Genomic DNA, 17,911 nt, shown 5'->3' on the forward strand with positions numbered 1-17,911 from the left:
TCAGTGACTGATAAAAATAAAAGATAAATAAATTATGGCCTGTATATAAACCAGCAAGATGGTCTCATTTATTATACATATATATAATAAAGTCTCCAAAGCTATTAAACCTAATTCAATTAACATGCTTGAACCCTCATTCTTAAAAAAAAGTAAAATTCTTTGTTTATAACTAAAAATAAAAAGTAATAAAAAATACATAAAATTTAAACATGATCTATGCACGAGAAACACTAACCGTCTTATCCTACCCAGAGACAGGAATAGGGTGATTTAATCACCCATCCTGCTGGCCTAGAGACTGCAGCTCAGTTGTGTGTAAATTGTGATGGAGGAAAACATTCTTTCTGCTGTACATGTGTAAAGAGATTGGCCCTCTTGGCGGTTGTCCAAACCTGCCTGTAAAGGTTGAATGCTGTCCGGCCACAGCAGCTTGGTCCTTTGGTTTCTCTGAGAACGTGGAGAGCCCTTCGGTCTTAACTATTGGTTTCAGAGAGTTCTGCCCTACAGTGGCCCGTAAATTCTGGGAGACCTCTGACGTGAGGGTTTCGTAAGTTCCTCTGGAGTGTTTGATAACTTCCACTAGTTCCTTGTCCTTCAAAAAATTGCTTATACATAGACTGGAGAGCTGACAGGTCTTGCTTTTGTAGGGGCTTGTCTGGTCCGCTGCTGAGTATCTAAAATGGTCCTCGGTGGGAGTATGCATTGCTTTTCTGTCCCTTGTGCTGAGACTTTGGCTCACAATTCGATTTCGATATGTAGCCTGAGGTAAAGACATGGAAAAGAAAAGATGTCTTTAAAAAATACGTTCATAGCACACACACAAGAGCGTTGCTTTCGCATTTGTGTCCAAAACCATAAGTTTTCAAAAAGACTTAAAAAATATCAATAGAATTGTTGTCTCTTTTTCATGAGATTATATTTCCCAGTGCAATTCTACTGTAAAGAGTGGTTAAGTGAATAATTTACTCTAAAAGGCATTTATTAAAATACTTTTTTAAAGAGCAGTTTTAAGTTGGCAACAAAATTGAGAGGAAGGTACAGAAATTTCTCATAGACCTTCTTCCTCCACACATTCATAATCTCCCTCATTATCAACATTACTCAATAGCATGGTGTTACTTTTTACCCAGGATGAACCTGTGCTGACACATCATAATTACCCAAAGTCCACAGCTTACCTTAGGGTTCACTCTTGGAGTTCTACATTCTATGGGTTTGGACACACTTAATAATGACGTTTATCCATTATTATATTGTCATACAGAGTATTTGCCCTACCCTCAAAATCCCCTGTGCTCTGCCTGCTCATCTCTCCCCTCCCCTCCCCACCACTGGCAACTACTGTCTCCATAGTTTTGCCTTTTCAGAGTGTCATAGAGCTGAACTCATACAGTATGTAGTATTTTCAGGTGGGCCTCTTTCACTTAGTAATATGCATTTCAGGTTTCTTGATGTCTTTTCATGGCTTGATAGCTCATTTCTTTTCAGAGTTGAATTAAAAGGCATTTTGAAATGTATTTATCTAATTTCCTAAGTTTGAATTCTATAATTTTCTCTGAGAATACATGTTATTTTAATAAGTAATGAACATCTATATATGAATCTATACATTTTTGTTGGATTTAATATGCTATATTTACTTGAGTGTACGGTCAGAGAGTTTTAGAATGATCAATATCATGATGTGTATCAGCAAAGTGGTAACCTAGAAATTCAAGGAACTAAAAAAGAAGTCACTCCAATGACCTACAGAGAACAATAGGGCACTTAAAAGAAATTTCAGCATTTGGACTTTTGGATGCACTTTAGTAATCAAAATCAGGTCCATGAGTGTAGGCCCCTCTGCTTTCTCACAAGAAGTTTATACTCTAATTACAGGAGCAAGATATAGCTTATTGAATCATGTTGTGGAGGAAGCAAAGATTACAAACTGGCACCAGAATTCATCTTGAAGAGAGCACTGTCTTGGTTTAGGAAAATACATTGAGATAGAAACTAACTAGTTGGCTTATTGCTCTGGTGGCAAAAAAATGAAGGATTTATTGTTGTTACAAAGAAGGAGGAAAAAAGGGAAGAGAAAGAGGTAAGAGAGAGGAGAATAGAGCACGTGGCAGAAGGCTAATACAAAATGTGCTGAAGGGCCAATGAAAATTTCTGTGTACCTGACATTTAAATGGAATAGTTTTTAAATACCCAACTTTTCATTGTTTGTTCCCTAGAAAACCATTTCTCCAAACCTGGTCTCTACTTTGAACCCTAATTTACTTATCCGGCATCATCACTTTAACTAATTAACATTCCTAATCTGACATAAAACAAAACCAAAAAAACAAACTTGATTTTGAGTCTGCAACCTATTCTTCCCCAAATACCCTCCTTCTCACTAATAGTACCACTATCAGGCCAACATCTATAAATCACCTTTGCTTTCTCTTTTTCTTCATATACTTTTTTTTTTTTTTTAAAGAAGATGTTGGGGGTAGGAGTTTATTAATTTATTTTTTTTTAATTTTTGCTGTGTTGGGTCTTCGTTTCTGTGCGAGGGCTTTCTCTAGTTGTGGCAACTGGGGGCCACTCTTCATCGCGGTGCGCGGGCCTCTCGCTATCGCGGCCTCTCTTGTTGCGGAGCACAGGCTCCAGACGCGCAGGCTCAGTAGTTGTGGCTCACGGGCCTAGTTGCTCCGCGGCATGTGGGATCCTCCCAGACCAGGGCTCGAACCCGTGTCCCCTGCATTAGCAGGCAGATTCTCAACCACTGCGCCACCAGGGAAGCCCTCTTCATATACCTTTAAATCAAGTCCATCCTGATGTAGTGCAAATAGGCAACTTCAAGTCGTCTACTTCTATTTCCAATCTAAACCTCCTGACCCGATTCTCTGGTACATATTAAGCATTTGATAAATATTTGCTGAAAAATAGCTTATCTGCTTGAGATAATATATTTATTGAGTGTGTATTATATGCCAAACATTTTTCTAATACCCTTTTATCCCTCACAAGAGTCTCTTGAGGTAGCTTCTATTAGTCCCATTACACAGACTAGAAAACAGAACACAGTGAGTTTGTACTCTACAGATAGTGTAAGATAGACAGTCTGCTTGATTAACCACTGATTCATTCTGCCTCCCAGTATTCCCATGGGAATATTTCTAAAATGTATCACATTTTTCTAAAATAAAGTACATACAGAACCATACTGTAACTTAAATTGAGGCTTCAAGATTATCATTACTGAGATGAATATCCCCAATTTTCTGTAAAACTAAATTCTATTAGGGGATATCTTTAGGGTGTCTTTATACTCAGTGACTTCAGATTGAGATATTTTGCTAACCATGTCTTTTCTTTCCTTCTTTAAATTGTCTTAATGTCTGTAGTAAGCTGCCATTCTAGTTTTTAATTTGTGCTTACGTTTATCAGACCCTCTCCATTACTTCTAATTTGCCATTTTAACTCTTCCCTTGATTTGCAGTAGAGATAGTAAGGCTGGTTACCTGTTTGTATGAAAGAAGCATTGTATGACTTACAGAAGGTGTTTCAAGGACTTTCTTGGGAGTAAAAGAAATAAGCTAGGTATTTGGACCTACTTAGAAATGTGGGATTTTCTTTTCTTTTCATCTTTGTAACTTGACTTCTATAAGATGCTTACTTAACTGTTGAATCAGTTGAGAGATCCTCAAACACTGTGCCTAAAATCACATCCAAATGTCAGAAACATCATGGGTATAAAATACTCTGAGAAAAAAATTGGTTTTAGAACAAAAGAGCCATTGGTAAATTCATCATGATAATAAACCTTTCTATTCTATTTATATACATGCTGCCTAGGAAAGCTGAGGAGATGAGTGGAAACTTCATTTCTGTTACTTTAACATTAGATTTGGGGAAATGTTCATCATTTTCTTTATGCGATCATTTTAACCCTCCTGGGATATATTACATTAAATTGAATATACAGTTTTAATAAGACATATTGAAAGGGATCAAATGACTCAATCCCACAGGCAGACTCAGTGTTCTCTGGTATAACATCTGATCCTACAAGGTATATATGCATCTACTATAAAAAGAAACAAAATGAAATAATCTATTTTTTAATGCATTTTTAAATCACCTATTCCTGTTTGTTCAGCATAGTTTGCTTTTAACATCTTAGACTTTTCCTTTTTTTTTTTTTTTTTTTAGTTCTTTGTGATGTTCACCATTAAATCTAGGGCTCATAGTGTACATGGGTGATTGCATAGCACATGGGGCTAATGGCATGGATTTGGGGTCAGACAAATAAAGGTTCCTTTGCTGATTTGATAAATATTTATTGACCTCTACCGAGAGCAAGGTGCTATATTATGTGATAGGAAATAGTATTGTTCATAAGAGAACCAGCTCTTGCATTTAGGCAGCTTGAGGTCTAATGAGAGAATCAACCAGAATCAGACAATTTCTAGCTAAGTGACCATGGCAAGTTACTTACCCTTCCCAAATCTCCAATTTCCTCATCTGGGAAAGGAAGATTTACATTCATACCTGTATCTGCATACGAGATTATAGTTAAGACTTAATGAAATACTGTGTATAAAATGCCTAATATTATACCTGAGGAATAGTTATCTTGATGACAGCAACAATAAGTATAGTAACAAAATAAAGTGAATACACCTAGTATAGTAACAAAATAAAGTGAATACACCTAAAAGTTTCTCTGATAGATGCTTGCTTCATCCTTTAGAAGTAAAACCACTTTGAATACTTCTATCTCAACTTAAAAAACCACAGTAATTTACTCCAGAATACTTGAGTAATTTTACATTTATTTTTATGGTTTGGTTCCCTAGAACAGATTCTGAGACAAATATTTGAGACAATAAACAAAAGTTTACTAGAGTGTATTCTCAAGTCAACACCCATGGGGTAATGAAGAAAGCAGTGTCTGTCAGAGGAAGTTAAACTCTATGCAATTAAACTATCTCAGATAATCACACAGGGAACTCGGAAGCTGGGATGACTCCTCAGAGTTGTCCCCAAGTTAGGCAAGTGGTTGGGAGCCTTATACTCTTACTTCAACAAGTTATTGGACATTGGCAATATCTGGGAAGGGGGTGTAACCATGAATGAATAGGCTTTTTTTTTTTTTTTTTTGTAAGGGAACTAACTTGAATGCTATCAGCTGCCAACTTTTTTACCAGCTGGGAAAATGAAGGCTTTAGTTGTGAAAATGTGTGTGTGTGTGAGTGTGTGTGTATGTGTGTGTGTGTGTGTGTGATTGGGGTGGGGGAGGAGAGAACTTGGGAGCACACCACAGCATCCACTACACTCATTATCCTACTTATGTACCTAATATATTAGGGGATAATTTGGCATAATGGAAAGAACACTGAACCTTGGGCCAAAGACTCTAATCTTGTCTGTGCTGCTATCAAACTGTGTGAATTTTGATGAAGAAATTAATTTCTCTGGGCTTCATTTATGAGCCTATTGAAAGAGATGAGAAAAATAGAAGAGAAAAATTAGATCTTGAAGAAACTCTAACATTTATTCAATTATCTTCCAGTTCTAAAAGTCTACATTTAAATTTGTATTTAATTCTATATAGACAAACATAGGAAAGATCCCTTTGATTCAAAATATAAAAATATATTTTTGCATATATATATATATATATATATATATATATATATATATATATATATGCACAAAATTTGTATTTGGTTGCAGTGGTCCAGAGGGAAATAATTTTTTCATCATGCTGCTAATTGATGTTAATTCCTTCTGAAGCTTTTGAGATCACTTCCCCAGAGAGAACGTTCAGTGCATATACCTAACCACATCTTTCTCAAGGCTGGAATTAAATTTCCACAAACTAATATAATTATGTTAGTTTTTAGACAATTTAGTTGTCAGTTATTATTTTTTTTTTAATCAATTTATCCATTTATTTATTTATTTATTTTTGGCTATGTTGGGTCTTCGTTTCTGTTTGAGGGCTTTCTCTAGTTGCGACAAGCGGGAGCCAGTCTTTATTGCGGTGCGCGGGCCTTTCACTGTCGCAGCCTCTCTTGTTGTGGGGCACAGGCTCCAGACGCGCAGGCTCAGTAGTTGTGGCTTGCAGGCTCCAGACGCGCAGGCTCTGTAGTGGTGGCTCACGGGCCTAGTTGCTCCACGGCATGTGGGATCTTCCCAGATCAGAGCTCAAACCCGTGTCCCCTGCATTGGCAGGCAGATTCTCAACCACTGAGCCACGAGGGAAGCCCCTCAAACATTTATTTTATTACCTATCCTTTGGGTTCCTAGTAGAAGATGAATGGATGGCAAATTTAGTGATTAATCAGTCAAAACTGAAGATTATAATAAAATCAGTTCTTCCCTATAATTTTTTTCCTCTCATTTCTTCACTGGAGTATATAATTTGCATTTCATTGAATTCAAGATGAATGATTTTAAAACACATTATTATTTTACATACCACTAAGAAGGAAAAAACAAACAAAACTTATGATGCTAATTAAAAACAAATAAAAACCACATTCCTTCCTTACCAGTGGTGTGACCCATTCATCAGTCACACCAGCCTCTCATTCAAATTTCTTCTGTCTTCACTTCCCTTTCTTAGGTTTGATAGTCTTTTTGCATTTGTCTCAATGATACAGCTTCATGTACGTGTGAGTATATTCCTTCTTTTGATTTCATATAGCATTTGGTTTTTAATTTAGAAGAGAGTATGGAATTGAAGGCAGTGCAAGTACAAATATTTTTTTCATTAATATCAAAGTTATACTCTTTCTTTCCTTGCCTTTCCATATACAAAATAACATTTGCTATAATACCAAATCATAGTAAAAATTTTGGAAAATATTCTTGTTGGTAACTCACCGCATGTAGTGCTAATACTGCATATAACTCAATCGAAGAAAGGACAATATGAAACTATGATAAAATCTACACAGAGCAATGTAAAAACTCCACTGCAACTGCAACACAGTTGAAAACATTGATTGTAAGATTTATCCTGATTTTACGGGTTTTATTACATTAAAAAAATTGTCTTATATCTGATGCAAAGAATATATACAGTAATCATGCCAATGTGCATAGCCCAATTTTCATTAAGGCAGGGTGACATGATAGAATTAATGAGGAGGGGAGCAATGTTTCAGTCACTGATTAATGAATTTCATAATGTTTTTCTGAACTTTATTTCATGTGTGTGAACTATACTGGTAATTGCCAAAAATGTTAACAGGCAACAACTTCCTAGTTTTTTTTTGTTTTTTTTTTTCATGGAAGGAGTGGTTTTTATTTATTTATTTTTTTACAACTTTATTGGAGTATAATTGCTTCACAATGGTGTGTTAGTTTCTGCTTTATAACAAAGTGAATCAGTTATACATATACATCTGTTTCCATATCCCTTCCCTCTTGTGTCTCCCTCCCTCCCACCCTCCCTATCCCATCCCTCCAGGTGGTCACAAAGCACCGATCTGATCTCCCTGTGCTATGCAGCTGCTTCCCACTAGCTATCTACCTTACGTTTGGTAGTGTATATATGTCCATGCCTCTCTCTAGCTTTGTCACAGCTTACCCTTCCCCCTCCCCATATCCTCAAGTCCATTCTCAAGTCCTAGTTTCTTATATAGATTAAAATTTCGCATATGATTGGTTATTTTATTTGATTTTAAGATATTTTTCTGCAAATGTTCTCCTAACCAAAAATAGTATTGTTTTACAACTAGAATTGTTCCTAAAGGAAAAGAAATACTTGAAGCAATTTCCAATAGCTAGTAGAAAAAAAATGGTATTACATTAGAAAAGTGGCTAATATTAACTAGTATTTTAACAAATTATAAAGATTACTGAAAATAACATTATAATTTAAATTTAAATAAGAGATGTATATGAACTTATGTTAAGGTGAGCCAGAATTATCAGGAGAAGCTAAGTAGTAACTCTTGGGTAATTCATACTGAGAAGAAACATGCCTCCTGAGTAAGGTTTATGGTTTCTTACTAATGAGCCTCTAGATCAAGTAAGTAGAACATAAAATGCAGAATACTGTATGTTTTATGTTCAAGAATACACACTTTGACCCATACTTACTTCTACACCCAAGCCAACTAAAATAGAAGTTTCATAAGGGCAGGGACATTGCCTGTCTTGTTTAATGCTGAATCCACTCCTCCCAATACTACCTGGCATTTACCAGTAGCTCCTTAATATTTATTTAGTCCAGAGAAGAATCTACTACCATGTTTCCTCCCCTTACTGATATAGCTTATCTAATATGAAATGTTCTTTCTCTAGACATTTTTCTCTCATTGATGATTTGATTACTTTGATCTATATGGATTGATATACTACCTGGATCTTTTTTTTTCACACACACACACTATATTTTATTTTTACAAGAGATAAACTAACACGAAGCATTGTAAATGGATGACCACAACAAAAGCAACAATGATTGCAATTACCAAACACGAAACACACTCATACTATGTCATAATATTGACATTCAGTCCAGTAATCCTCCACTGTAACAGCTCCTTCACTTTGCAGTGAAAATTGATTTGTATATTTTTTGCCTCTGAGTCCTTGTGGGATTTTTCTTGTTTTTCAAACAGAAAGTCACAAAAATTATAATCATCCTCATCAGTTCACTCAGTCCCATGTAATTAATTTTTTTTCATCTTGATCTTTTGTTAGCACTTTTATAAATTCATCAGTTTTCCATTAGAGTTCTGAAAATGCTTATTCATTCAGTTCAGCAGTGTAGTCAGTTACCAGAAACCTGTACTTGTCAGAGTTTTTTCCATGAATTCCTTGAAGATGAAACCCTTTTATAGGAACATTTTTGCAAAAGCATCACAGTACATTGAGAACTGTCTGTAAATGACAAAAGACTTAAAAATGACCACGGTAAACACATTTGACAAGGACATTTAGTTATTTCTGAGATATACATTTTAAAGTAATAACTAGAATTATGACTTATTATACCATAAGGTATAAGATTTTTAGAAATTTCATGTAAGGTCTGAAACATTTATATTAACATATTTCCATACAAATAACCCAAAGAAAGTTTAGTATTAGTTCTTTGTTTGTTTGTTTATACTGCAGGTTCTTATTAGTCATCAATTTTATACATATCAGTGTATACATGTCAAGCCCAATTGCCCAATTCAGCACACCACCATCCCCACCCCACTGTGGTTTTCCCCATTTGGTGTCCATACGTTTGTTCTCTACATCTGTGGCTCAACTTCTGCCCTGCAAACCGGTTCATCTGTACCATTTTTCTAGGTTCCACATACATGCGTTAATATATGATATTTGTTTTTCTCTTTCTGACTTACTTCACTCTGTATGACAGTCTCAAGTTCCATCCATGTCTCAACAAATGACTCAATTTTGTTCCTTTTTATTTTTTTTTATTTTTTATTTTTTATTTTTATTTTTTTTTTTTTTGTTGCTGTACGTGGGCCTCTCACTGTTGTGGCGTCTCCCGTTGCGGAGCACAGGCTCCGGACGCGCAGGCTCAGCGGCCATGGCTTACGGGCCCAGCCGCTCCGCGGCATGTGGGATCTTCCCAGACCGGGGCACGAACGCACGTCCCCTGCATCGGCAGGCGGACTCTCAACCACTGCGCCACCAGGGAAGCCCTGTTCCTTTTTATGGCTGAGTAATATTCCATTGTATATATGCACCACATCTTCTTTACCCATTCATCTGTCGATAGGCATTTAGGTTGCTTCCATGACCTGGCTATTGTAAATAGTGCTGCAGTGAACACTGGGGTGCATGTGTCTCTTCGAATTATGGTTTTCTCTGGGTATATGCTCAGTAGTGGGATTGCTGGATCATATGGTAATTCAATTTTTAGTTTTTTATGGAACCTCCATACTGTTCTCCATAGTGGCTGTATTGGTTTACATTCCCACCAACAGTGCAAAAGGGTTCCCTTTTCTCCACATCCTCTCTAGCAATTGTTGTTTGTAGATGTTCTGATGATGCCCATTCTAAGTGGTGTGAGGTGATACCTCACTGTAGTTTTGATTTGCATTTCTCTAATAATTAGGGATGTTGAGCAGCTTTTCATGTGCTTCTTGGCCATCTATATGTCTTCTTTGGAGAAATGTCTATTTAGGTCTTCTGCCCATTTTTGGATTGGTTTGTTTGTTTCTTTAATATTGAGCTGCATGAGCTGTTTATATATTTGGAGATTAATCCTTTGTCCATTGATTTGTTTGCAAATGTTTTCTCCCATTCTGAGAGTTGTCTTTTCGTCTTGTTTATGGTTTCCTTTGCTGTGCCAAAGCTTTTAAGTTTCATTAGGTCTCATTTGTTTATTTTTGTTTTTATTTCCATTAATCTAGGAGGTGGATCAAAACAGATCTTGCTGTGATTTATGTCAAAGAGTGCTCTTCCTATGTTTTCCTCTAAGAGTTTTATAGTGTCCGGTCTTACATTTAGGTCTCTAATCCATTTTAAGTTTATTTTTGTATATGGTGCCAGGGAGTGTTCTAATTTCATTCTTTTACATGTAGCTGTCCAGCTTTCCCAGCACCACTAATTGAAGAGACTGTCTTTTCCCTGTATATCTTTGCCTCCTTTCTCATAGATTAGTTGACCATAGGTGCATGGGTTTATCTCTGGGCTTTCTATCTTGTTCCATTGATCTATGTTTGTGTTTCTGTGCCAGTACCATATTTTTTTGATGACTGTAGCTTTGTAGTATAGTCTGAAGTCAGGGAGTCTGATTCCTCAAGCTCCGTGTTTTTCCCTCAAGACTGCTTTGGATGGTCAGAGTCTTTTTTGTCTCCATACAGATTTTAAGATGATTTGTTCTAGTGCCATAAACGATGCCATTGGTAATTTGATAGGGATTGCATTGAATCTGTAGATTGCTTTGGGTAGTATACTCACTTTCACAATATTGATGCTTCCAATCCAAGAACATGGTATATCTCTCCATCTGTTGGTATCATCTTTAATTTCTTTCATCAGTATCTTATAGTTTTCTGCATACAGGTCTTTTGTCTCCCTAGGTAGGTTTATTCCAAGGTATTTTATTCTTTTTGTTGCAGTGGTAAATGGGAGTGTTTCCATAATTTCTTTTTCAGATTTTTCATCTTAGTGTATAGGAATGCAGGAGATTTCTGTGCATTAATTTTGTATCCTGAAACTTTACCCAATTCATTGATTAGCTCTAATAGTTTTCTGGTGGCATTTTTATGATTCTCTATGTAGAGTATCATGTCATCTGCAAATAGTGACAATTTTACTTCTTCTTTTCCAATTTGTATTCCTTTCATTTCTTTTTCTTCTCTGATTGCCATGGCTAGAACTTCCAAAACTATGTTGAATAATAGTGGTGAGAGTGGGCAACCTTGTCTTGTTCCTGATCTTAGTGGAAATGCTTTCAGTTTTTCACCATTGAGGATGATGTTTGCTGTGGGTTTGTTGTATATGGTCTTTATTATGTTGATGTAGGTTCCCTCTAGGCCCACTTTCTGGAGAGTTTTTTATCATAAATGGGTGTTGAATTTTGTCAAAAGCTTTTTCTGCATCTATTGAGAGGATCATATAGTTTTTCTTCTTCAGTTTGTTAATATGGTGTATCACATTGATTGATCTGCATATATTGAAGAATCCTTGCATCCTTGGGATAAATCCCACTTGATCATGGTGTATGATCCTTTTAATGTGTTGTTGGATTCTGTTTGCTAGTATTTTGTTGAGGATATTTTCATCTATATTCATCAGTGATATTGGTCTGTAATTGTCTTTTTTTTTTTGGTAGTATCTTTGTCTGGTTTTGGTATCGGGGTGATGGTGGCCTCACAGAATGAATTTGGGAGTGTTTCTTTCTCTGCAATTTTTTGGAAGAGTTTGAGAAGGATGGGTGTTAGCTCTTCTCTAAATGTTTGATAGAATTCACCTGTGAAGCCATCTGGTCATGGACTTTTTTTTGTTGGAAGATTTTTAATCAGTTTCAATTTCATTACTTGTGATTGGTCTGTTCATATTTTCTGTTTCTTCCTGGTTCAGTCTTGGAAGGTTGTACCTTTCTAAGAATTTGTCCATTTCTTCCAGGTTGTCCATTTTATTGGCATAGAGTTGCTTGTAGTAGTCTCTTAGGATGCTTTGTATTTCTGTGGTGTCTGTTGTAACTTCTCCTTTTTCATTTCTAATTTTATTGATTTGAGTCCTATCCCTCTTTTTCTTGATGAGTCTGGCTAATGGTTTAGCAATTTTGTTTATCTTCTCAAAGAACCAGCTTTTAGATTTATTGATCTTTGCTATTGTTTTCTTTCTATTTCATTTATTTCTGCTCTGGTCTTTATGATTTCTTTCCTTCTGTTAACTTTGGGTTTTGTTTTTTCTTCTTTCTCTAGTTCCTTTAGGTGTAAGGTTAGATTGTTTACTTGAGATTTTTCTTGTTTCTTCAGGTAGGATTGTATAGCTATAAACTTCCCTCTTAGAACTGCTTTTGCTGCATCCTATAGGTTTTGAATCATCGTGTTTTCATTGTCATTTGTCTCTAGGTATTTTTTGATTTCCTCTTTGATTTCTTCAGTGATCTCTTGGTTATTTAGTAATGTACTGTTTGGCCTCCATGTGTTTGTGTTTTTTTACGCTTTTTTCCCTGTAATTCAATTCTAATCTCATAGTGTTGTGGTCAGAAAAGATGCTTGATATGATTTCAATATTCTTAAATTTACTAAGGCTTGATTTGTGACCCAAGATGTGATCTATCCTGGAGAATGTTCCGTGTGCACTTGAGAAGAAATGTAATCTGTTTTTGGATGGAATGTGCTATGAATATCAATTAAATCTATCTGGTCTATTTTGTCATTTAAAGCTTGTGTTTCCTTATTAATATTCTGTCTGGATGATCTGTCCATTGGTGTAAGTGAGGTGTTAAAGTCCCCCAATATTACTGTGTTACTGTTGATTTCCTCTTTTATAGCTGTTAGCAGTTGCCTTGTGTATTCAGGTGCTCCTATGTTGGGTGCATATATAATTGTTATATCTTCTTCTTGGGTTGTTCCCTTTATCATTGTGTAGTGTCCTTTGTTGTCTCTTGTAACATTCTTTATTTTTAAGTCTATTTTATCTGATATGAGTATAGCTACTCCAGCTTTCTTTTGATTTCCATTTGCATGGAATATCTTTTTCCATCCCCTCACTTTCAGTCTGTATGTGTCCCGAGGTCTGAAGTGGGTCTCTTGTAGACTGTATATAGATGGGTCTTGTTTTCTTATCCATTCAGCAAGCCTGTGTTTTTTGGTTTGAGCATTTAATCCATTCACGTTTAAGGTAATTATCGATATGTATGTTCCTATGACCATTTTCTTAATTGTTTTGTGTTTGTTTCTGTAGGTCCTTTTCTTCTCTTGTGTTTCCCACTTAAAGAAGTTCCTTTAGCATTTGTTGTAGAGCTGGTTTGGTGGTGCTGAATTCTCTTAGCTTTTGCTTGTCTGTAAAGCTTTTGCTTTCTCTGTCGAATCTGAATGAGATCCTTGCCGGGTAGATTAATCTTGGTTGTATGTTCTTCCCTTTCATCACTTTAAGTATTTCATGCCACTCCCTCTGGCTTGTAGAGTTTCTGCTGAGAAATCAGCTGTTAACCTTATGTGAGTTCCCTTGTATATTATTTTTTGTTTCTCCCTTGCTGCTTTCAATAATTTTTCTTTGTCTTTAATTTTTGCAAATTTGATTACTATGTGTCTCAGCATGTTTCTCTTTGGGTTTATCCTGTATGGGACTCTCTGTGCTTCCTGGACTTGGGTGGCTGTTTCCTTTCCCATGTTAGGGTAGTTTTTGACTATAATCTCTTCATATATTTTCTCAGGTCCTTTCTCTCTCTCTTCTCCTTCTGGGACCCCTATAATGCAAATATTGTTGCATTTAATACTGTCCCAGAGGTCTCTTAGGCTGTCTTCATTTCTTTTCATTCTTTTCTCTTTATTCTGTTCTGCAGCAGTGAATTCCACCATTCTGTCTTCCAGGTCACTTATCTGTTCTTCTGCCTCAGCTATTCTGCTATGGATTCCTTCTAGTGTAGTTTTTGTTTCAGTTATTGTATTGTTCATCTCTGTTTGTTCTTTAATTCTTCTACATCTTTGTTAAACATTTCTTGCATCTTCTCGTTCTTTGCCTCCATTCTTTTTCCAGGGTCCTGGATCATCTTCTCTATCATTATTCTGAATTTTTTCTGGTAGGTTGCCAATCTCCACTTCATTTAGTTGTTTTTCTGGGGTTTTATTTTGTTCCTTCATCTGGAACATAGCCCTCTGCCTTTTCATTTTGTCTATCTTTCTGTGAATGTGGTTTTTGTTCCACAGGCTGCAGGATTGTAGTTCTTCTTCCTTCTGTTGTCTGCCCTCTGGTGGATGAGGCTATCTAAGAGGCTTGTGCAAGCTTCCTGATGGGAGTGACTGGTGGTGGGTATAGCTGGCTGTTGCTCTGGTGGGCAGAGCTCAGTAAAACTTTAATCCACTTGAATGTTGATGAGTGGGGCTGGGTTCCCTCTCTGTTGGTTGTTTGGCCTGAGGCAACCCAACACTGGAGCCTACCTGGGCTCTCTGCTGGGGTAGGCTGACAGACTGTAATGACAGAGTCTGGGAGGGCTCATGCCAAGGAGTACTTCCCAGAACTTCTGCTGCCAGTGTCCTTGTCCCCATGGTGAGCCACAGCTACCCCCCCCCCCACTTCTGCCTGAGACCCTCCAACACTAGCAGGTAGGTCTGGTTCAGTCTGCCCTGGGGTCACTGCTCCTTCCCCTGGGTCCCAGTGCTCACACTACTTTGTGTGTGCCCTCTAAGAGTGGAGTCTCTGTTTCCCCCAGTCCTGTCGAAGTCCTGCAATCAATTCCCACTAGGCTTCAAAGTGTGATTCTCTAGGAATTCCTCATCCCGTTGCCAGACGCCCAGGTTGGGAAGCCTGACGTGGGGCTCAGAACTTTCATTCCAGTGTGTGGACTTCTGTGGTATAAGTGTTCTCCAGTCTGTGACTCACCCACCCACCAGTTATGGGATTTGATTTTACTGTGATTGTGCCCCTCCTACCGTTTCATTGTGGATTCTCCTTTGTCTTTCGATGTGGGGTATGTTTTTTGGTGAGTTCCAGTGTCTTCCTGTCAATGATTGTCCAGCAGTGTTCTTGCAAGAGGGAGTGAGAGCACATCCTTCTACTCCATTATCTTGGTTCCTTTCCCTACCTGGATCTTAAACTACCAACCACTGGACATGTATATTTTGCTTTCATTCTTGAAAGCAGTGGGGAATGTCAACTTTTCAGGGATGTTTTTGAGGCTTCAACTCCCCTTTAGTTATCCTTCCCTAATAAAAAGCAAGACATATATGTAACTATAAAATATACATGGAGGAAATAACAAACCTTTCGTAGCCACCAAAGCGATATGACATTATATCTAAAGCATTAGCTATCAAAGCAACTGAAAAAAACCTCTTTCAGTACATTATGTCAGTACTGTAGAAAATGAATTAAAAGGGAGTTATTGTAGAGCAGCACTTCTTAATCTCTCTTTTCCCCGTGTGTCAATATGACATATAGAGACACTTCTTTGGCCAAAACAAGGGTTATGAAAATACTCCCATTAAAATATCTTTAACTCAGCTCTTTTATCTTCCATTTATGCAAACATTTTGGATTCAGAAATACAAAGAGAATTACCAGTATCTTCTCTAATTTATAAAAAGAATAAATTTTGGTGCTCTAGTAGTAGTAGCAACATATTACTTAAAATATAGACATAACAAATGACTGACACCCATGTGACCTTGTAACCTGCACATTAATTGAACAAGTCAATTCATTAATGCAGAAAATATATGATGAAGGCGGGAGTTGAGGCAGTAGAATAAATCACAGAAGAAAGTCTATAGCAATATATTAATTTAATTATTAAAATACATCAATACATAAATCTACAGGCAGAATAATAGAAACTTTTAATACAGTGATATCAAGAAGCCATCTCTATGTACTTAAAATACTATTTAAAATACTTAAAATAGTATGTAAAATACTACTACATATATGAAAAGTGCTTTGAATAAAGGCATGTACAATATTATTGCTCACTGAGTCAAATATTAAAATCTGTAAATGTCTTAAATGTAATTATTTCCATTTTCATTACTGTAAGTGTACAGAATAATTGCATTAAATTGGTTGTCATTTAATGCCAGTATAACATAGATTGTACCGGTTCTAAAGTTTTGCCTATAAATCCTTTTTTACCCCAAATTTGCTTCTAAAATACAAACTGGAATACTTTTTCAACACCTTTAATGGTGTATATTGAGTTTCCCCATTGTGTCTTCAATCTAACCTTGATCTTCACTATTATTTTCTTTCTATCTAGTTAGCCCTGGATACTGACATAAAGACTTCTTTAATACTCTTTCTCTAATCATATTTATAAATTCTCTTAAATAAATGATAAATTAGCATTGTGACACATTTTAGAAAAGAATTAAAAGGAACTATTCTGTACATAGTCCGCTTCTCATTGAAGCACATGCCTTAAAGGAACTTCTCTTTTCCTACTTTCAGAGGATGGGTTCTATAGTGTTCCAAACAAATGCTGTGCTATTATCTGTGGATTCTACTGTCGAAGGAGACATAAAAATCATTTTTTTGGTAAAACTCCATCACACTAGTTTTTAATTTAGTTTTAATGAAGTCCGTAGTTGACTTAACCCTGAGCCTATTGGAAAATTGAATTGTATATAGTGATTTAAAATTAAGCTAAGGAAAAGACAATAGTAGGATTTAGATCATTGAGAAAGCTTTATTTGTCTTTATAAAATTCTAAGTAAGCCTTGAATCTTGGACAAAATACAACAAAATGAATGTACAACAACAAAAATGCCATAAGGTGGTGATAAGTGCTTTCAAGACCTAGTTGTCTGTCTGATGCCTGACAGTGAGAAGATCTAGGGTGGGAAAGAATTCTTTAATATACTAAACTCAAGAGAGCATACATTGTATAATTTTAGATTTAGAAAAAATGACCAGAAAGCAGATAAATCACTTTATGTCAGATTTTATTTATAATAATAGCTAAGATTTAGTGACTTTACAATGCACCAAGATATGTGCAACGTTTCATGTATTAATAACTTTTAATCCCTATTAGAGTATTTTATTATATCCATTTATGATGAAGAAACTGAAACCCTTACACTTAAGTGCTTACCAGGATTCCAGGATTTAGTGGATAGCATAATGTGAATTGGAGCTCAAGCTCTAGGTTAAGGGTGTCTCAATCTCAGCACTATTTACATTTGGGATTATATAATTTTTTTGCTGTAGAGGGCTTCCCAGTGAATTGCAGGATGCTTATGAGCATCCTTTGCCTCTACTTTAGATGCCAGTAGCACCTGCACCCAGTTGTGACAAACAAAAATGTCTTCAGACATTTCCAAATGTCTCCGGGAGGGCAAAATTGCCCCCAGTTGAGAATTACTGGCCTAAGCCATAATGCTTCCCTAAATCAAACAAATAAACGTGACTAATGCAGGATCTCTCAAAAAAAAAAAAAAAAAAGCCATGTACATAAACTGCTGTCCTTTTTAAAAAATCATTTACAGCCACTAGGAGAGTGAAATTAAGCTTTTATAATTTTTATTTGCAAACACATATCATCCTTATTATATGCCAGACACTCTTCTAGACCCTTAAAATTATTATTTTTTTAAAAAATATTAGCTCATTTACTAACCCAATGCAATTTACTAATAAACATTGAAAGCATTTATAAACATAAATCTTGCCCAACAACAGCAATAAAAAACACATACAGTATAGCACATAAAATCCAAAGATTTCTTGTCTTAACAAATAACTTTTTCTCCACATGGAGGAATGTTAATGGAGT

The 17,911-nt window shown here is 36.1% G+C and overlaps 1 protein-coding gene across 1 annotated transcript in view; it reads right to left on the minus strand.

Moving 5' to 3' along the window:
* Positions 1-277: 277 nt before the first annotated feature.
* The window catches only part of CCSER1 (coiled-coil serine rich protein 1), a gene marked incomplete at both ends in the record, with an annotated part of 1,070,022 nt that continues 1,052,388 nt past the window's right edge, over positions 278-17,911 (minus strand). The window contains one exon of the mRNA XM_079713141.1: positions 278-763. Within this exon, the coding sequence (XP_079569267.1) occupies positions 278-763 (486 nt within the window). The remainder of the gene's footprint in view (positions 764-17,911) is intronic.

This window comes from Hyperoodon ampullatus, assembly GCF_949752795.1.
Source record: "Hyperoodon ampullatus genome assembly, chromosome: 1".
NCBI lineage: Eukaryota > Metazoa > Chordata > Mammalia > Artiodactyla > Ziphiidae > Hyperoodon > Hyperoodon ampullatus.